Source organism: Amblyomma maculatum, chromosome 1 (assembly GCF_055883805.1).
Source record: "Amblyomma maculatum isolate TAMU_Amacu chromosome 1, ASM5588380v1, whole genome shotgun sequence".
NCBI classification, from domain to species: Eukaryota; Metazoa; Arthropoda; class Arachnida; order Ixodida; family Ixodidae; genus Amblyomma; species Amblyomma maculatum.
The window spans coordinates 180,523,893-180,545,729 of NC_139344.1; the positions used below are offsets into that span (position 1 = coordinate 180,523,893).

General features: G+C 43.8%; 1 protein-coding gene across 1 annotated transcript; it reads right to left on the reverse strand.

Moving 5' to 3' along the window:
- Positions 1–4,275: 4,275 nt before the first annotated feature.
- Positions 4,276–21,309, reverse strand: LOC146205029 (low-density lipoprotein receptor-related protein 10-like). Its single transcript, XM_084589702.1, has 4 exons — positions 21,118–21,309; positions 15,498–15,721; positions 5,124–5,277; positions 4,276–4,675 (listed from the first exon to the last, which is right to left on the reverse strand). The coding sequence occupies exons 1-4, from the start codon at positions 21,212–21,214 to the stop codon at positions 4,551–4,553; spliced, it is 600 nt and encodes a 199-aa protein (XP_084445828.1). The 5' UTR covers positions 21,215–21,309; the 3' UTR covers positions 4,276–4,550.
- Positions 21,310–21,837: the final 528 nt, after the last annotated feature.

A 21,837-nucleotide genomic window follows, 5' to 3' on the forward strand; every position in this document is an offset into this window, starting at 1 on the left:
GGACTAGTTTTATATCTTATACTTCAGTGTGGACATCAGAATTATGATCAGCTGACTCCCTTAGGCTATAGCGGGAAAACAAGTGTGGAAAGCAGAGCCAGCTACCGAATATGCAGTGTATGTGCTGCATGCATGGCAGTGAGAGGCATGTGCATCAGTTTGCAATGCGCAGGTCTATCTATGCATCCTCAATCCATAAGTAAAATACAAGCACTGCATGGGTCAGGGATAAATATATTTGAAATGCATGCTTCCCTGATCTTTCACAAGCAAAACATCAGTGAGTTGCTATTTTTGAAAACACTTTGCCCTCAGGTGCCTGAATTGCTGCATTACCATTTTTTTTTCTGTACATTCAGCAGTTCCCTCACTACATAGTTCTGAAAGCATTAGATTCGTTCGCATAGAGCAAATACATTCTCATTTTTGCCAGCAGTTGCTATTGTTGGGTGGGGCACTGAATGCATACCCACTGTTACTGTAAAAAAAAAAATGAAAGAAAAAATAAATAGTGATCACAAGTTAAAAGAAACTAATAAAAGACACGGAAGCACGTGCAGCAGCAGTACGTGCTTCTTGCTATTTATTGTGTTCCATATATCTACAAATGAAGTGCATTCTTCCATATACAGGCCATGTTTTTAATGAAGAATATTGCACTTCCTTCTCTGCTGCACACCTTGCTGTTGAAACATAATTATGACATGATGTGGCAGATGGAAACAATGGCTGTACTAATCATGCTCATACCTTACACTTGTTAGATCAAATTGCATCTTCTTGCCCCAAGTATGTGGACGACACCACAGAGGAAATTTGCATTTTCTTAAAATCAAAATTGTTTTCTTTTTTCCTAACAGCACTCTTGCTCTCAATCAAGTATGTCAAGCTTAAGAATGACAGTGCAAGTTGGCAATGCCATTGTTCATTTTCAACTGGACTCACAGATGGCTCATTGCACAAGTTGTGCACATTTTGATATGAGCAATGCTGTGCCAAAGTTTTCACGATATTATGTCAGCCTCACTATGAACACTGATTATTGCAGCTCAATGCAATAAGCATGACGGACAAAGAAAGGAAACAGAGACAAGTACAGTGGGACTCACTTAAGGTCAAAATTCTGCTCTGTTGAATGTGCGTCACAAAAATAGATGTATTTCAAAAAAAATACCCATCAACCTAAACTTGCCAAGAAGGCCTGAATACGCATTTTGGAGTTGGGAAGAAACTAATCACAGCTATAAAAGCAAAATCAACCAATCTCACTTCATGCGTACTCTGGGGTCATCTTCCTAGCTCTTCTGTGAAACATGTTAAAGGAAAGGAGCATAGACACTAAATATCAGTTTCATGCTATCTTTTTTAGAATGTTCTATAATACATTGCTATACATGAATCATCATATATTCACCTGTGACCAGTGCCTAAAGTCTGGCTCCATCATAAGAGAGTCTCTAGTAATTTGAGTACAGGTGAAGAGAGAAGTAAGGAGGAGAGAGAGAGAGAAAGCAGCTGGCAGCCTGCTTTGCACATTGTTTTATACAAAGAGAAATAATTTTTCGAGATAGTTTGCTCAGTTTACAACATAGACCTGAAGAAAAGTAATCCCGGCGCTATGCAAATGATACTTATTGAAACTTACTGCAAAATTTACAAAATGATAAAGAAATGCTCCGACTATTACTGGCAAGAATAAAAAATTGTTACCTGCTTCGTATTCATACAATCACAATTCATTCAAGCACAGAATGTCTTAGACCCCTTTTAAATACTGGATGGTGTTCTCAGACTACTCAAGAAGCCCCTAATTCAAGCCTTCCCTGTGACCACTGAGTTTGCCATTTAATGTTTTCTTTAAGCTGTTCCAGTTTTGTTCCAAGCAGCTAAGTAATGGATATGATGTCAAGGGTCAGTAAAAGTCACATGAGGCATGAATAAAACTGCAATATAATCACTGCTTCATTTGTGATTCTTGCCCTTGAAGCAGGCTAAGGGTTGTAGTGAATTAAAACGACAAAACAGTAATATTCTTGCAGTTATTTTGTCTCGTGTGACCTACCTTCGACGTCATAGCCTTAGCTTGGCTGTTGAAATGAAAACAAAAAAAAAACTAAGAAACAAATTTTGATGATAAAATATTTGGCAGGCACAGACAAATACCACAAGGTAATCTATGTGCACTAATGTCATATATGCATCACTATAAGAAAGAAATGCAAAAAAAAATTTGGTGCTTATACTATTTCAAGAAAATGTGTGATAAAGTAAAAGGAAGTAGCTGATGTAAGCATAAAAAAAAGCTACTTTATGATTTAAATGGTTAAAAGAAGTGAAGACAGACATTCCTTAATTCTTGAAGTAAAATGGTGCGAATGCTTAAGATGCCAGCACACGAGCCGTTTTCACATCACATACTTAATCACTCAGCCCATCTACAAAAAAGCAACCAACAAGAATTTTTTTTAAAGAATACCCCAGTTTAATAAAAGCAACATGACAGCCTTACTTCAAAGTACTTGCATCACACTTCAGTAGCGCAAAGAGACCAGGCCAACAGAAGTATGAGACTTTGTAAATCACTTTTACAAAAATATGCAGGATCATCAATGTGAAAATGTGAAACTGATGAAACCCCTGAGAGGGACAACTGAGAATAAAAGGTACTGGTCCATCATCTGCTTCGCAGTATATGACAGATTGTGGTTGTGAAGTAAGTGAAATTATATGTGTGCTCACACAGCTGGTCGTCGTCTGCTATAGCTGTCCTTTTTACATGTGCTGCAATTCTGGTTGTCAGCTTGCAGAGCTGTCTTGTGCAAAACAAGCAAGTGTAAAATGACATCAGTCACAGTTGCATAAAGTGTGCCACAATTGTTAAGCAATGTACTCGGTGGTCTGCTTTCATTGTTTTGTTTTCATGCAGCAAGCAGTGTTTCAGCAGAGAGTTCTCATAAATAGAGAGTTCTCATTGAACTCATAAATATTAGTAACTGTGGCTGTACAGCAAACACACTTCTGCTCCTGCTTGTAAGCACTACCCATCCTGCCCTCAAGCTAGGCCTAGTGACCCTTGCTATTCAAGTGCAGTTATTTCATTTAGAGACAACTGAGTACAAAAGGTGAGCCCTGTCAGGGTGGTGCAGTGGTAAGACGCCCGACTACTGTGCCGGAGCACCCGGGTTCGAACCCGACCGCGGCGGCTGCGTTTCAATGGAGGCGAAATGAAGAGGCGTCCGTGTGCTGTGCGATCTAAGCGCATGTTAACGATCCCCAGGTGGTCGAAATTACTCCGTAGCCCTCCACTATGACTCTCCTTTCTCTCTTTCCACTTTAACTCCCACCTTCCTCCCTTCCCTTATGGCATGGTTCAGGTGTCCACAGAAACAAGTGTGACAGATGTTGCGCCTTTCCTTTCCTGTGAATCAATTATATATATATATAAAAGGTGACAGAGGTATGCTCCGTGTGTTCACCATAACAGAACAGCCTTGTTAGTGCCATCACTGCACAGCTGCCTGCCGTTTTCATGTACAAACGTAAGTGGCTACTGTTTGTGCATTTTGCAAAATGTCACTGGCTCAACCTCTTTAACACAACACACCAAGTTCACATCAAGCCAGACTCCAATTTGGTGACACAGTGTTTCTCTGGACGCATTACATTGACTGTGACAGCATTAAGAGCTCTTGTTTATAGGACCAACTAGAAGGCTTCTGCTCAAAGCCAGCACTTTGCTCTATAAAAGCCAGTAAAAACCAGTTTCATCACTCATCTAATTGACATCAATGATGCATCTTCTTCCACTATGCCATTCTGCCGTCCAAGTCAGAGCTGGGCATGTGCTAAAAGAAATGTTCTTAAAAAAATAATGATGACGACATGTGGCCCACAGTTTATGAACACCACGCAAGATAAGCACTTGCAAGTGTACATATTCAATTTCTTTGATAACCCAATGTGACCCTAAGCTGTGTTCTCAGAGAAACGGGCAAAGTTACCAAAGGTGAAGAGCAGCTGTGGCACATGACGCAGACTGAGCAGAGCCCACAATGTCTCCTAGGGTAAGTGCAGGTTCTGCAGAACCTGCTGCTGCGGCACCATAGTGGGACTACACCTCCGAAGCACTGTGGTCTGAAAGGTGGGCCTTGTAATTGTCTTCACACACAGATCAAAATGAACATAAAAGGTATGCAGAAACAAGCTGTCACTGTGACCCAGATGCTTGCAAAGCAGGTGGCTCCTGTATGCCTTCAACTGCACAATGGAGTCAATGCAGAAATAAATTTTTATTGTAAATTCACATCCTTCAATACTTCTTGTCTATAATTGTACATGTGCAGAACCATGCACTTGGCCAGTTTTTCCAAGGACTTAACGTACTACTGCCAAACTTTAGCTCCTTTCTTTAGTGTATTTACAGGCAAAAGTTATGAGACTAATTTTTCCCCTGGCATTTGCCTGAAGTTCTAGGTGACACACAACTTCTGGCTGTGCTCAGTGGCACCCACTGATAAAGGCACACATGTCCTGTGGGAAAACCACAGGCTCTAACCTATGCATAAAGCATGACTTGTCTCATCGCTGTTGTCACCACAGTGGTTGATACCATCACATGTCAAGTTGCTTGGGATGCAGAAGTTGTTGAGACACTCAAAGTCCCCGCACTTAAGACCTGTAAGCACAAATAATGCCAGATACTAAACCTGCATGCTACTATAGAAATACAAAAACAGTTGTGTAACAAATGTATGACGTGATGCACATTATAAAGCAGTGATGGTAAACTTTAGCATTAAGAAGACTTTTCTTGTGTTTAAACTTACGGGAAGCTCAGGAACTGAAAACTATGTTGCCAAACTAAAGACAAAAAATTTAAAATTGCTGATGAAAAGACTTCTGTGCACTGTTTGCAACATCATAGTGTTGCATTAGTCTTGAACCACTCATAGTCTCAAGCTATACAAACACTGCTGTGGTGCACAGTTGCACAGACTACAATATATTGTCTACAATGAAAGTTCTATGCGCCTTGAAAAATTTTCATCATAATAGCTACGGATTTCTTTGTTCCATGTCACCGCTCACTTTGGTGTAACTTATTCTAAATCGCTGTTCCTTACCAAGACGTGAGATGTCCTTGTAGGCAGTGATGATTAGTTTGAAGCCATTTTCTTGCGTGCTCCAGCTGTCCGTAGTATACTTGAGGGTCACATAATTTCCTTGTGTGAAGATGGTCCCCACATCCGAGAGCATGTTCTGACATGAAAGATTCACCTGTGGCCACAAAAAATATAGTGACCAAGCCTCAGAGACTGCCAATAGAGAAAATACAATTCATGTTCCTCTTTAGAGTGACCACGCTGCAAGTGGAAAGTTTGCTTATAATATGTTCATGTATGATATGCTGAATGCCATTTGTCACAACACCGAAAGTTGTGCACAATTTCACAGCTGTTTCTTAAGCCCTCTAAAATTAAGATGCATGATATATTTGCTCATTTACAAGTGCATGAGCAAGAATTGTAGTCCTGTCCTTTCATGCTATTCCTAGCAGGATTAGTATGTTAGGATAGGACTATTGACGAGGCAAAAGGCTAACCCCTAACCCTAGCTGCTAAGAAAATGGAATTACATTATAGTGCACTTTATCATGGATGAGAAGCAGTGAAGACTTGGTTTTTATTCCATTCTAACGATGAAACATGTTGTATCATTTGTGATCAATGCACTGTGCTAGACAAGAACACCAAATAAATGATGCTCACAAGCATGGAGAGTCAAGCCCACTGATAACAAAGCTGACGGACTTGTAGAATGCATTAACTGTATCCGATATTCGTAGTAAATGGATGTCCCACATTAAAGCCAAGCATTCAAAAGGAGCCAATAGTGACTTTTCTCTCTTACAAAAGCACATTATTGCTCTCAGCTTTTTACGAGCAGATCCTATTATGACACTTTTGAAGCCTCCAGTGCTTTCATGCGCCCCTGGCCATGACTTTTGCTGCCGAAAAACTGCTTTAGAGAAGCGACATAGCCAACTGCAGTTGAAGGAGCTCGTGGTAGGTTGGCTTGCTTGTCATTCTTATTCCTCGCACCCAAGAAGAGCTCGTGCTTCGTGTAGATTGGTTCAGTCAAGTCTTGGCACTGAAATGACAGTATCATCAACTTCACCAACAAAGCCGTCCCAAATAACATCAGGTCTAACTAGCTGTGTATCAACGGTGCATTGCCAAAAATGCAAATGCATCCGATTCCAAGGATTTTCAAGTGCCATTTGTCGTATCAGGTCCCATTCAGTGACAAACTTAGCATAGTGCACATGTGGGTAGAATTTAGCAAGGCACTAATATCAGATGTACTGTCCATGTTCTTCCTGCATGCAGAAGCAGAGCAGCAGAATGTGGACAGCCAACTGGGTACGAAACTGCTAGCCAAATTTCTCAAATAGCTGCAGCATGGTGGGCCATCATTTGTACAAAGCAATTTCGCATTCTATCCTGCCTCTGTCAAGTGGCCATCATGCTTCCTCTTCTAGTGTAGATGCTTTCTCTAGACAGTATACAGTCGTGCCTCGTTAATATGGACACTTTGGTTCCCGACCAAAACTGTCCATAAAGCGAGTCATCCATAATAACGAGTCATGAATAAAAACAAAAAGGATTTTATTTAGAAAAGAGAATTGTAATTAACGACTGCTTTTGTACATAACGGTGTGCACTGGACTCAAAATTTCACAGAACACCAGCACATTTGAGTGCATTATCCTTGTCATTGTTGTCTTCGAAAAATTGTATATGCAGCCTGAAGCGACTCGCTTACCATGACACCCGTGATGCTGGGCTTTGTGTTGGTCGAACTTTCGAGCACGAACTCGAACTCCCCACTGGGCGATGAATCAGCGTCTGATTCTCTACTCACCGCCACTTCCAAAATGTGCTCTTCACTGAGCTAAGTAGCCGCTAAGTAGCTGCTTGAGATTCTCCTGAGGCGAGGAAACAGCTGAGCTGTCGATACTAGTCCCTCGCAGCTTGGATTCACTGAGATGGCTTTTGCCGCTTGTATTCACAGATTTCTTCGCGCCTACGTTCAGCTCTGTTCTTTTGCGTTTAACTCCCGCCATGCCAAAAGCCAAACTCAAGTTCAGGGCTACAGGCTCCTGATGCTGTGCACTTTTTTGCCTAGTTAACCTTTCTGCCTTTCCGTTCTTCTGATTCTTTCTTTTTTTGTCTTGTACTGTTTCTGTAAGAAAGCGAAGGAGTAAAGCTGGCAAGCTGCTATGCAGAGGGCAAATCGAACATCATCTTCTTGGCGCCGTTTTTATGTGTTCCCATAAAACAAACACTGCAAGCTGAAGTACAGTTTAGAGCGATGGCTAGCCGACTACGAAGAGCTCAGACCTTGCCAAGGCCGCATCGTTTACTCAAAGCGGAGCCGACATACGGACCGCCTAGTGGGCAAAGTTTGGCCGTTCGACAGCGCAACAAGGACGAAAACCAGGAGCATGAGAGGGAAGCGCGTCCAGGACGGGACGCCCGGTCCCGGTTGCGTGTTCGTACGTCGCCTCTTTTGTCGCTGTACTTTGTGAGCGTGTCTTAACTCTCACCGAAAAGCGTTAACGGCTTCATGGAACACACATTGCGCTTTGGGAAAAAAAACTTCAGTTCCCACCGCCACTGTAGGCACTTGTCTTTCTTCCTGTCATTTCTTTTTTACGCTTTTACCGGCCACTCTGTTCACGTTCAGCAGAATTTATTGCAACCACATGTTGCTGTTTTTCCGACTGCGGCGGCACTTCCGCTGCACCCAGAAGCCTCCTGGTTCCCCCTTTCGGGGTCTTTCTTACGCTGGCCCTCGGTTTGCTGTGTACGCTCCTCTCCGCTCTTGCGCTCCCCCCCCCCCTCCCCCCGCCCCTCCCTCCCCCCTTCCTTAAAACGGCGACACGCCGGCTTTGGTTCTTTCCAACCCCACAGGACTCTTTCAGGCATCCCGCCGTATCGGCTGTCGCGTAGGTTCGCGGGCGGCGCGCCCTTCTTTAACTTGCATTCGGACTACTCTGGTTTTTTTCAAGCACTGTCCATATTAACGAGACAAAAATACATGGGCCCAAGTGAGGCGCGTGCATTCTTCCCCTGTCCATTGTCCGGACAGCGAGTTTCCATATTAACGAGGCATAAATACATTGAAAAGGTTTCGTCCCCAGAAAAACTGTCCATAATACGGGTCGTCCATATTAACGGGGGTCATATTAACGGGGCACGACTGTATATGCATGCATTATTGACCTTTTAATTGAGAGCACATAGCAGAAAATTTTCTGTTGTTTCAATGTCATATTTTCATTTATTTTCTACGGTCTCTACATTCTCTCAGTGGTGGTGCCACGAGGTTGGGAGATGCTCTTCGGCCTTTGCGCTAGCAAAAAGTGCAAGTTTTTCGACTGCAGGAGTGAGTTTATGGAACATACTCATCCACTGTATTCAATTGGCCATGGCTATTAATTGTATCTGAGACTCATTGCCATTGATGTAATATGTATCTTGATGGTAACGCACCGCAGTGGCTGTTATAAATGGGCTTGACTATTCATGACAATTTGATTTATTCATAGAAAATATCCACTATTTCTAATCTAAAAAATAGCTTTGTACGTTTTTTTTCCCATCCAGCATCTCTGGAGTGTATGCAACAAAGGAACCACTGAAAGCTAGCTGGAAAGAAGATTTGTAATGCTGTACTACAAAAAATAATTCTAATTAACCTCTTTCAGTTATATTTCTTTTACAAGTGGTGCATATGTTTTCACAAGGGATAAAACGTTATGCCTCTCATGAATACTGCACTAACAGTCGGCATTTCTTCCACAAGATATTAAAAAATACGTATCAGCCATATATGCCTGTGATGTTCCCATGCACTGCAATGGAACGCTAAAATTCAGTGCATGAAGAGTTCCAGCAAACGGTGACACAAACAATGAATCATGATAACTAGCCATAACCCTGTCTGATGATCAAAGGATAGCAGTTTGCTTTCTGAGGTGTGCTCACATATAAGCACTTTCATGCTTTATCCCGATAATGAGGCAGATATGAGCATAGCTCTCCGAGAAATCGCTCATCCACACTGTATAAGGAAGTTGGAGATCGAACATATGCAATCCAACTTTGTGGAAGAAAGTCTTACTAATAATATGAATTAAATTTGCTTTCCCTGCAGCCACGCCTTATGTACTTTTTGTTCTGGCTTCACTGCAAAAATGGTAATATTGCAACGAAGCCAGCTTGCCGGGTTGCATCTACCAGAGGAAAACCGCGAGCATGGAAGCGACGCTATGATTCCCCTCGTAATACCTGACTCTATCATTACAAGCTTTAAACGTACATTAGCGGAGGGGTTTGTTGCCGGGCCGAATTGCCCCCGACATTACTGCTCCGATTCCTTCTGGCCTTTCTCGTCCGGCCCAAATTCTCGCTCACAAGGTGCGAGCCGGTGCAGTGTACACACCGCGGACATACTGGGTTGATGGCGCCGAGCTAGGATCAGCTGGACCAACTGCCCTGCTGAAGTGTGTTGATATTCACCACTTGATGTGGACCTGTCTTGGCACGGCAAGTTTCCACGTCCGCTACACCTCTGCCCACGACATCCTACATACGAAGACTGCACGGCCCTCGGTACCGACACCAAGAAGCATTCCATATACTTAATTCTTTTTTCGGAGTCCCGCGCCCTCACCTTCACCTAATCCACCCACTGCATCCTTAGGCCTCAGCTAGGTCATCCTTGTGAATATAGATTTATGAATGAATGAATGATTGAATGAATGAATGAATGAATGGATTCATGAATGAATGAATGAATGAATGAATGAATGAATGAATGAATGAATGAATGAATGAATGAATGAATGAATGAATGAATGAATGAATGACAGTAGTCCCGGCATTACCTGGTGCGGAATGCGCGAGCGGCTTTCTCGGTTTAGTGATCGATTGATCCTTTTATTTTAAAGTTTAAGAGAGAAATAATGAGCGACGTGTTATATCCGTGCACCCTTGCTAGCTGCGGTGCTCATAGACTTCGCAGATACCTATATATTATATATACGTAAAAAACGCAGTCGGAGAGGCGTGCACCGGTGTCGAAGTGATTCACAACTGTCGTATGTCAGCCCGCCGACATTAAAGACCAGAAAGTACACTGAGCAAGATTATAGCCTAAGCTGTTACTTTTCACGTTTGGCGATTTCTTTCTATTTCTCCGGGACTCCAAATTTTAAGTCCGAAGCAGTGTTCATCATGATGGTGGTTGGATTAATACGCATAAAATTGCTAGCTGAATCGAGCTTTAAAATGTGCGACGTAGTCGTACCGACGACCTTTGGTCATTGCAACCGTAACGAGTGGAACTTGCGGCGGTCGTTGCAATAAATTGCTAAATTGTTTTAGATGAAAGGCGCATGTATCTGTCACTTTTCGGTGGGCACTTGAACCACGCCGTAAGGAAGGGGAGGGAGGTGAGAGCCAAAGAGAAAGAGGTGCCGCGCGTAGTGGAGTGGGCTTTTGCCGCACATGCCTTTGTGTTTCGCCTCCATCAAAACGTGGCCGCCGCGGGATCGAACCCGGGTACTCCGGTTCAGTAGCCTAGCGCCTTAACCACTGAGCCACCGTGGCGGGTATGGTTGGCGAACCAGTAGCAGCAGGAGGACGCAGGTAGTACAAAAGGAATCGTCGTTATATGCTCAACATGTTGATACACGAATTTGGAACATAGGAGTGAAATTCAAATTTATGCCTACCATCATTTGGGAACCGCTTTAGAAGGCTAATGCTTTTCATTCGAACGCCGATCAGTGGTAGGCTCAAATTTATATAGTAATATAGATATATGTTATAACGCTAAAATTGCGACCGTATGGATGGTGGTAGGGAGATCGGAGTGGTATCTAGCGATTATAGTTTGGTTCGTACGCGCAAAATTACAATTTTGAATCTGATCTCATTTTGATTTCGGGGGAGGAGGGTCTCATCACCTACATTTGGGGGTCCAAAATGATCAAAATTCGCATTTGCAAAGGGGGGGTATACCTGGCGAATTATTGGTCGTAGACACATGCGGGCGGTATCAAACTATATCGTCGCGGCGAAATCTATATGAAATGAGATTGCGATAGATAACAGCAAACGATCTTGCATTTCAACGCCTATCGGCGATGGTATGCATCTTTTCATTTCGAAATACCTTACTCAGTACTGTTCCTCACTTGTATGCTGTTCGTTTTTTCTTTTTTCTTTTTGCTTCAACAATCATATCATTGAGGACCCGGCCACGACTCCATTGCATAGCTGACGACGCCATGTGTGTGTGTGTGTATATATATATATATATATATATATATATATATATATATATATATATATATATATATATATATATATATATATATATATATATATATATATCCCGCTCACACATTCGATCGATTAAACCTTGGTGAAACTCAACTGCATATGCTGATTCCTAAAATGTTTAAGGCAGCAAAGGCGCTGTGCTGCTTATCCAAAAGATGTAGGCTAGATGCCGGCCTCGACGGGCGTTTTTGTGATTATTTCCTTCTACTGCGCGCCTCATAGCCCTGCGCAGCTTTGGCGCGTTAAAAAAAAAAAGAAAAAAAAAAGGAGCTGATAATTTCTGTCGCTGCTTCCACTTCTGCGCCGCACGTGTTCGGCAGAGTGACTGCCCTATGAATGACGCAGCTATATAGCCGCGTGTTTAGAGCCAATATACAGCTTTTGCATTGACAATTTCTTCCACAAACCAATAGCTAAAACGTTAGATTTTTCTTCTGTAATAATTAACGCAAGGGAAGGAAAAAAATATTGCAGACTAGCAGCATAGCCGACTCTCAACACCTCTCAGATTTCGCAAGGCCAGGGTGCACCTTAAGACCTTGGAAAAGAATAACGCGATGCTTCTGTGAAAGCGTGCAGCTTGCTATTTAACGTGAAGAGTTGAGAGTTTGATGCCATGAACAAGAAAACGCCATATCAGTTTGCGAAACGAAGAAAACGTAATTTTCTAGAGCCCTGCAGCGCGAGGAAATCCGACGCTTTTTACAGCATGAAATCCGAACTGAGCGCTTGCGGAGCGCCGGAAGTATGGTGCAAGCGCAACATCCGTTGGTGACACGTGTCGTAATAAATGCAGTGCCGTGCAAGTCTCCCTGGCTGGAGAGACTTGGCGCATACGGCCCTTACTCAAGCATATGCGGTAATAGTTTTACGGGTCGAAATAATTTGTAAACAGCGCGCACCAAGATGCCATCCCTTGGTACGACGATACTGTGCGCTTTCCCCCGCAGGTAGCGCGAGATAAAGAACCATGATTGTTGGCTTGCCCTCGTGCAAGCTTTCCATCGCACCAACACCAAACATATTATCCTTGAAATGAAAACACTTATGTTTGCAGCGCCTGTACTTTCATATATTGCCGCAAGCCAATCAAGATGCGGGGCGGCAGACGACTCGAAATGAATGAGTCGATACGGCGCAGGCTTTCCCGTAAAATTGAAAACATTGTTGGCGCCACCATCGAACAGTAAATTAAATCGCCGCGCCTACACTCATGACGGGTGAAAATGCTCCCAAACACGCGGTCCAATCAACGCGATAACATAATTTCAGTTACTGCAAACCCATGGAGAGCCAAAATCGAGCACGGACTGGTACACATAAAACTGTGCCAGTCTATAATATTTATTCTAAATCTGCCATGTCCTCAGCATCAACATGGCTCAGCGCCCCATTAAAACCAAGTTGGCTCACAGCACCCCCAGCCTCCCTTTCAATGTTTTGCGCGGAAGACGCCGCGCACTTGGCCGCGCTGCTCGATCGAGGCACCCTAGGCCAGCTCGGCAGTTCCTTGGCGTCCGCAGCGACGACAGCCGGGACTCGGGAGTTGCCGTGCCACCACTTGCTGAAATCGCATAAAAGACAAATGATTAGAAACTGTGTGGGATGTGATATGCCTGCCGCGCGGAATATGAACGGCTGCATTTTTTTTTTTCGAAAAATTATCTGATCGCGCTGTTCGCGACTCCTGTCAGAGCACAGATGCCGCAATCGTTCTGGCGCAAATTGGGGCGATTTCCCTCTCTTCTCTGTGATAATTGGCGCAGGAAGCTGCGTTTGTATCAAAATGGTGCACTTGGAGCAGCCCCCATTCAGCGATTCCACTGATCAGGTGTTGAATACAAGGGGGTGAGATGCCAAGATTAGCCAAATATAAATATCTAGGGTGCGGATAAACGAAGGACAGCTAGGTGTTCATGAAAAATCATGAACCGACTACCAGGGCAAAGGGGCGAAAAAGATGCAGCGAATGAAGCACGGAGCTCATGGGGGGTAATAACGGGCATGAAGCACTGGGAGGTATTTGGAAAGCAATAAAGGAGGCAGGGCTTACCTTTGGGAACGCGGTTCTGTGCTTGGGGCAGGGGTTCAGTCGAGGTTAGAGATAAACCAGAGAACTGTGAGAAGATTAGTACTTGGGGCCCTTGGCAAAACTACAAACGAGGCAGTACAAGCTATGGGATCGGCATCTTTCGAAGCACGAGAAGCCCAGGTCAAAGTACTATATGAAGAACGCCTCAGGAATTTGGACGATAATAGATGGGCAGCTAAGGCATTTAAAAAATTCCTGGGACGGTACTATTTCGAAATTATTGGGAGTTGTCATGTGGATTCGCCCGATACGACGCTAGCGGACCTCGGCCGCACCGTCGGTCAGACGGCGTATTTGCCTAGGTTAAATTAAGGCTTGCTTTAGATGGAACGCCATGATGACGACGATGTCCACTCTTACAGCAAGAGTGCGTTGCAGTTAGAAGTTTATGAAGGTGGCGATGTTTACTGCACAGCGATAGTGTGTTATAGACCATATATTATATATGCTATCGTGACTGGGCCAATGAAGCTGACCTAGCTGTTCGAATGGTGATTCGATTCCTAGCTGTGACACGATTTTTTTTTCTTAAAGGAGCCATGAAAACCTATTTATTAAAATTATAAAACGCGCACGAGCAGTATCTGTCCCATCAATCATCTCCGCAACGCAAAATTATTTGAATAGCTTAATTGGCACAGAACATAAGGGCGATCAAAAAATGATGCTCCTCCTCTCCCCTCTCAACTCAACCCACGCCGGCGCGCAAGAAAAAAAATCAATAAAACAAGTCGTGACGGCACCAAATTAGCGGCCGCGCACAGCAGCCCTACTGACGTCAGTAGGAATTGGTTTGCGCGCGGAGGTGTGTCGCCCAAATCGGCTGCTAGCAGTCAGCAGGAGCACTTTTTAAAAATTATTTGTAAAATATCGGCTCCACGCAAAGCTTTCAAATTTGACTCGAATACCCACAAAGACCACCTTTATGAATTGCATGCATTAGAATTTTACCCCAAGCAGCATTTCATGGGCCCTTTAAGTAGATCAGTTTGTGCAGACAAGCTCTGATGACAGGATCTGTATCCGCCATTCATTAGCCTAGAAAATGCATTAATACCGAAAGGGCGTGGACTTATTGGCGGAAAAGGTCAAGAAAACTAACCAATAAGTATGTAGGGGAACAGGATGAAGAAATAAAGAACGCTAAACGACAAGTAGAAAACACAGTGTAAAAAGTGGAATATGCAATGTAAAAGTCGACTATAAGATCTATATAGAAATGAAAAAAGAATCAAGAAGAAAGCGTTCTATGACAATTTAAGAGGCAGCGAACTTCTCTTTGAAGCTAGATCAGGTCGTCACCCAACGCGAAGCAATAAACAGAAGTTTAACTAAGGTGAAAATATATTCTATTTTCGCTACAGACACCCAGAAACAATTGACCATCTTATATTGGAATGTGCCAGAATCCATCCGGATCCACTCTCCCCGAGACGTACCAAGGAAAACGCGAATGAATTTGCAGAAGAGGTTGGCAATTGGCGTTTGGAGGATTGGTAGTTAAATAGGTACCAGGGCAGGCACGTAAAGATGCTGAATCAGGATTAAAAAAAAAAAAGACAGAATTTACTGAACAAATAGCGAAACAATGACTTAAATTGCTAAGAAGATTTTTTTTAAATATACAAAAAAGCTAAGCAAGGAGGAGATTGTCACCACCTAGTCCAAAGGGGATGCTTCTAACATCCATCCGTACATACATGCAGCGATGTTTTGCTCAGTGATATTTTGGGAGTAGTATTATGAACTGCATATATGCTATTCATGGTGAGTTCAATTTTTTTTTATTATTAAGGCTAACCTTGAGCGTCCCGTCCCCCTAACGCTTTATTTTATTTTTTTTTTTTTTTGCTGAACTGTGCCCAAACTGATCAGGCACGCGGCTTTAGTGGCAAAGATTATGCAGACATTGAAAATCATGTTTAATTTAAGTTTCTGTAAATCTCAGCATTGCGCAAAATCTATAAGGAGCCGTTTTCCTCGAGTACCTTGTGATTTCCTATGGCGTGGGCGCCATCAAAAATGAGTAGATGATCATGGCAGTCCAAGGCCAGCTTTTCAAAGCGAAGCATGAAGCTTTGTAAGATGGAATCCGTCTGGAAGGTGAGAACGCAGTCCACGTTGTTCTCGCTTTCTGAGGTCAGCACAGCACCATCAACCCTCTTGTACATAGGGTAGTGTCGCTCTCCCACGCACAGTGACGAGATATTAACTGCAAAAAGTATAGAAATACTGTTGGCTGCACATAAAAATACTTCATATTTCATTTTCTTCACGGCAGGCAGGTGCACGCACACACACGCGCGCGTGCGCATAAATGCGCCGATGCTTGCCGAAAAATACATGCATGACTCAAAAGTGACGCATTGAAAAAATCTTGTTCGTGCGTATTTTTCATACTGTAAGGTGGTTCATCTCGCTGGTTTCAAAGCAGCTAGCTGACACAAGGATGTGGCAGGTGCGTGCCGCATACTAAAAAATTCGAGGATACTTTGGCGACTAAGTGATGAAAGGCGAAAGCCTGAGTGCTGCGCAAAATTTGTTCCTGTCCTCAGATGCAAGCATTTCGGGGAGATGACATCAGCTCATTAGCGACGAGATCGCGCTGCTCGTATCTTCGCAGTTGTTCGACGTTTACTGTGGTATTTTTTATTTTACCGGGTGAGCGGTGTTAATTCTAAATTAATTGATTACGCAACTGTCTCTAATTATTATTATTAGTTAATTAGCCATTATTTAGTACATGTGTAATTCGTCAGTAATTATTGATCATTAATTTCCATATGGCCATATAAGGCACGTATTCGCGCATACTGTGGTGGTCGCGGCATTGATTAGTAATTAATTAAATTATTGCTAGTAATTGTTTAAATAGTCATTGATTAATCAGTTTTCAATTAGTAATTGATGATTAATTGCCATATGGTCATATAAGGCACATATTTGCGCATACTGCGGTGGTGCTCAGCTGTAATTGGTCGAGACCTCCATGACGTCATCTCGTCTCGACCAGTCAGAGCCGCTGCAAAAGCGTGAAACTTGCTGACGACAACGATGCGGCAATAAATGATTTCGCCTTAAAAGTTTCATTCTGTTACAAGCATTTCATAGCATATGGTTCGGGCGCAGCATGCACATACTCCAGCGCGGTACATTGAGTGCATAGATGGCAAAATTACTTTTGAAAAGGAGTTAAAATAACATTACTAATTACTTTGCTGCGAATCTCTGAAATGTAAATAAATTACATTACTAATTACCGATCACAAAAGTAACATTACATTACAATTACTTCTGCTGAGTTATTGTCACGGTCTCCTCATATTGATTTCTTAAGATCCAATGTATCTAGAGTCATTGGCCTACTAAATAAAGTGAGGTCATTCCTACCGTCTGATGCTAAACATAAGATCTACTATGCACTTGTGCACTCGCGCCTGACTTCCTGTTCTCTGGTGTGGTCAACGACAACCGAGACAAACCTGAACCACCTTTTATTACTGCAAAAACGAGCTCTACGGGCTATTGGAAACATGCCCTTCACGGAAAGCACTGCTTCGTACTTCACCAGATTTAGCATACTTAAAATAAAACAGTTTAAGCAAAAACTACCTCTGGAAGCGCTACGTCAGTACCGCGTAGACAGAGCCAAGTTTCAGGAAAACATTCCCCGTACGAACTACGGCAGAACGCAATAGTTAAGGCCAGGTCACGCACAAACTATGGCTTACAGAGGTTATCATCACAAATACCAGAACTCTTTAATGAGCACCCGGACATATTAAACTTGGTAAATTCTACAGTATCTCCAAAACAAAGCTAGTTAAAGCAATATTTCTAGCAGAGCAGGTGTGTGAGTTCAACCCCTGAGTGAAATCTTGATGTGGTTTTTCTGCATTATTCGGTGTGGTCATCATGCATTATGTGAGTTACTTTCTACTGTGTGCATGTGTTTGCGTACTACTTTACATTTTCATTAATTTTTCTCTCCTGAAACATGTGCTCGTTAGCAGTATCAAATAAGTTACTTTGTATTATTACACAACATAAATTTTTTTGTTCCCTTGTCATTACACGGAAAGATTAGAACTGCACCGAAGGAAATGTGTCTCTTACTGTGTTTACATTGATGTATTCTTTTGGGTCCGCATTAAGATGTGCAGCCGCAAGTAAGCATGTGCTGCCAACGCTGTCAGGGTGGCATAACCTAGTCAGGCTCTTTCCGAGCATTTTGCTATTGCCTCCTGAGCCAATTTGTACTGAAATGTCTCAAATAAAGATGAAAGAAATTCAATTACTTTTTATTTTCTAGTTTTCATCCATTCAAAAACGAAGAAAGCTAGTAAAAAAAAACTGCTCTCCTGACGCGACCCACACATTCTTTCGTCCAAATTCCGTTCCAGACAATTATTCCCGCCCCCTTTTCTACAGCACGCGTCATTACAAAAACAAGACAACGGCAACACAACAAAACAACAAAAGCAGAAACATGGTAGAACGTTCGTGAAGTGAGCGGCGATCCCACCGTCTTGCTGGCATGGAGCTATCTCCGCAGTTTGAAGGCCCTGAAGAAGCTAGGTTATTTATTAATGCGAGAGCATTACTTTGTTATGTTCACAGATTTCTATGTGTAGACCGCGTTCGCAGCAGTTGTGAGTAATTGAGAAGTGCTGGAGGTTAATGAGTGGTGTCAATCGATAGAGGGCGAGGTAATGTTAATGCCGAAAAAATAATTAGGCCAATAAGTATATTAGGTAATTAATTACAGACAATGTTAAATGTTGTCCGCAGCAGTTGTAATTGAGAAGTGGTAGAGGTTAATGAGCGGTGTCAATCGATAGAGGGTGACGTAATGTTATGACCAAAAATAGTTAGGCGAATAAGTTAATTAGGCAATTAATTAGAGGCAAAAAAATGTAACAGTAAAGGCGAAAATGGCCTCATTAGCCAATGGCTTGGCGCCATATTTGAATGCATTAAGTACTAAAATAGTTAATTAAATCAGTCAATTAAGGTAACGTCAAAGATGTGACGTCACGCAACCTGAATATCAGTTATTTTTCTTGTAATATTATTGTATCTCCTATATGCATAAATCTTGAATCGCTAGAGCACATGTCTAAGCGCTAAAAATATAGTTCAAAAGCGTAGCTTTTTGGGCTTGTTGGTGCATGAACATAGCGATATGTCTAAGCGCTAGTGTACTGTACTCGTACGCTTCAAACGAATTGAAATGTTACTGTCGCAAGCTGCCTCTATAGCGCAGAAGCTACGGCATCTCGTAGCTCTTCCGAAAATGCTTTGACATGATTCTTCGAGGCAGTGACAGGCCAGCCCGCGTCTTTAACGAGGGGCGCGCGGAGCACGGCAGGCCCCAACGCGACCGCGGGGCAGTGCGCTCTGTCCCTCACCAGAGCAGGCAATAGGGGGGCCAAACACACTCAATCACTTCACTTCCCCCTTCCTAGAACGCGTCCCCCCCCCCCCCCCCCCCAAAAAAAAAAAATAAGAATCACAATAATCAATCGCTATTGCAGCAACGCACTCTATGAAAGTCAAGCTTTTCCAGCCCCCATAACTCGTCACTCAGCCCTCGACATCTCGTACTCCCGTCACTACCGATTGACGGACCATTCTCGAAACTACATAGCTGTGAGAGAACTGTTTGCCACAGAATGGCTGTTGACTGATTATTTTCACCTATGTTTTTGTTCATTGTATTTCATTTGTCATCAACACGTAGCCACTAAAGTACCCTCGCCATGAATGTCGAAAAGGCTTGCGATAACGAAAGTCCCGCTGCCCTTCTAGACTTCATTTAAATGCGGCATTGCACTCATATCCTTCCGTGAAGCAGATTTGCCATACACCTCCGTGGTGATTGCGTCGGATCATACGTCCCAGGGTGTCCTGTCTGCCACTCCCAAAACACTGAGGCAAATATTCACTGCTTGTTGTGGGTTTGCCTGGCGCTGAAGTCAATAAGAGTTCGTCACCTGGAAGCAGCTGGTATCTCTCTGAACCCATCGATATATTTCTTGGGCGAAGGGACTCCATCATCGGTTCCTCCTAGACTTCATTAGATTGGCTAATCATCTTCATTTATTTATCAATCATCTTTTTTCTTTCGGAATTCGTTTTATGGCTTTGAGGCAATAAGCAATGCTATTTAAAGACCGCTTGCATGCGCGCGCGGAGAGAAAGCGAACGTGCCTGGTCCCTTTCAAAATTTCATACAGTGTGCCATCGACGCGCTCAACTGGCCCAAAAGGACTGCTTAGGAGAAAAAGTGCGCAGAGCCAGCGAGAGAGAATCGAGGAGGAAAGTGAGCAGAGTGCCCACTGTAGAATCCAACTATCCCCTTCTCACCTCCTCTCGATCCCGACCGCGGCGGCTGCGTTTCGATGGAGGCGAAACAAAGAGGAGTCGGTTCTGTAGCCTTCCACTACGGCTCCTCTTTTTCTCTTTCCACTTTAACTCCCACCTTCTCCCTTCCCTTACGGCGCGGTTCAGGTGTCCACAGACACAAGTGTGACAGATACTGCGCCTTTCCATTCCTGTGAAACAATTATTCTTATTATTCCTACCCCCCTTCCCTACAACCTCCCCCACACACTCACCTAGTCGCCAAGAGTGATGCCACTATGACGACCAACATATGTTGCGAACAGTACCTCGTCGCCAAAATATTCCGTAGTTTCCTCCGCCACCACCAGATTAACACGGGGCGTTAAAGCCAGCCAACGCGTCGGCCAGCGCGCTTTAAAGCGTGCCATGAGCAACGCGCGCACCAAGCGAGCGAGAAGGCTAGAGAATGATATCGGGGGCACGGAGAACTGTTGCTATTTTCATAGTGAAGTCGTTGTCGCGGCGATGTGCGCTGCGGCTGCAGTGTCGGCTTCGCCTGTGTGCGGGCCCAAAGTTCCATGCGCGCTGCAGCGGCGACGAGAATCACATTAAAAAATAAAAAGTGATATCAATATTACCTACGGAAACCTAGAAAGCGGTAAAGAAATAAAGAGCCTGAATGCTAAAGTTAAACGTTAACTATCGTACATTCCTTAACTGCGTGGTAGTTAATAAGTCACAACTGTATTTTTATGCACAATGCCGCTTACAATACCATGCCAGAGCACTTTTTCTTACTCGCAAAAAGGAAAAAAGATGCACTAACAGGCATCCTGCACAGGCGGTTTCCACATGCGCTAATTGTTGAATATCTTAATCGGTTAAAACTTGCACGTCAGTTGGTGAATTCGATCGCAAACACTACAGCTGCTAGAGGCAGTTGACTAGTTTATAAACTTGGAAGGATGCATTCTCGAAGGCATGCGAAAGCGCTATGTCACAGCAAGGCAGACGAACAAATTATGCGTTTCCTGTACGTGACTCATCTCGCATCCCCATTGGTGCGGACAAACAAACCGCGTCGCATTCGCACCCCAGAGAAGCTGGTGTTTTTTCTGGGGCGAATGCACGGCGCATGGGCCTACAACGGCGAAGCTTGGCTTGGACCGCTTTTCCCAACTCCCTTCTTTTTTTTTCTTTTTTTTTTTTTTGGGGGGGGGGGGGGGCGTCGACGGAGCCGTGGAGCCCCCAGATACTCACAGTATTCGTTCCGGTCCGCGAAGGCACCGTGCAAAAGCGACAACAACAGAAAAGATAGCGCAGCGTAGGACCAGTGGTCTCGCTGGAAGCCAGCCATGCTCGGCGGTTTTATCTCACGCACAGCTTCCTGAGCTCGCCTCCGTGCACGACGGCTTCTCTCAGGCGCCTTCACTAAATGACAGGGACTTAAGCCTTCACCAAGCGGCGGCGCCACCGAAATTTGGCCCGGCCTGCCGAGATTGGCGCCTTTAGCAGCCACCGCTGTTTTTCGACGCTAAAAATATACTGCGTGCATAGGCACGGCAGTCAGACCAACTCAAACAACACACGAGCGCTCGGGGCTCAACATGCGGCCGCGCCCCCCGCGGAGATCCCTCCGCAGCCGCATGGTGGGAAAGCGTTCGCTCGTGTGGAAATAAACACCCTTTTGCCAAACGTGCTTATTTCTGCTAGCAGTTGCTAGTAGAAATTTCAGCAGCTCGAGTGAGTCTATCACGAAGTCGTAGAACGACAGTACTATTGGCACAACTGTGAGAACTCTATTGAATAATCTCTCACAATACCTGCGGCTTTTCGGGTGCAGTGGTGTGGGAGCCTGAAAATGTCAGCGCGACTCTCCTCGAGTTTCCTCGTTCAATTTTACTTCGGAGAAATTGCCGACAACACTGTGGGTAATGCGAATTCTTTTATCATTCTGCAACGCGCTCTGAACTCCAATCA

Excerpts from the sequence above, each read along its gene's own strand:
- LOC146205029 (XM_084589702.1), bottom strand. The coding sequence starts at position 21,214 with ATGGCTGGCTTCCAGCGAGACCACTGGTCCTACGCTGCGCTATCTTTT. Across the intron at positions 15,722-21,117 it reads CGCGGACCGGAACGAATACT|TTAATATCTCGTCACTGTGC; the intron begins GTGAGTATCTGG and ends TACTTTTTGCAG. Across the intron at positions 5,278-15,497 it reads ACGCCATAGGAAATCACAAG|GTGAATCTTTCATGTCAGAA; the intron begins GTACTCGAGGAA and ends TTGTGGCCACAG.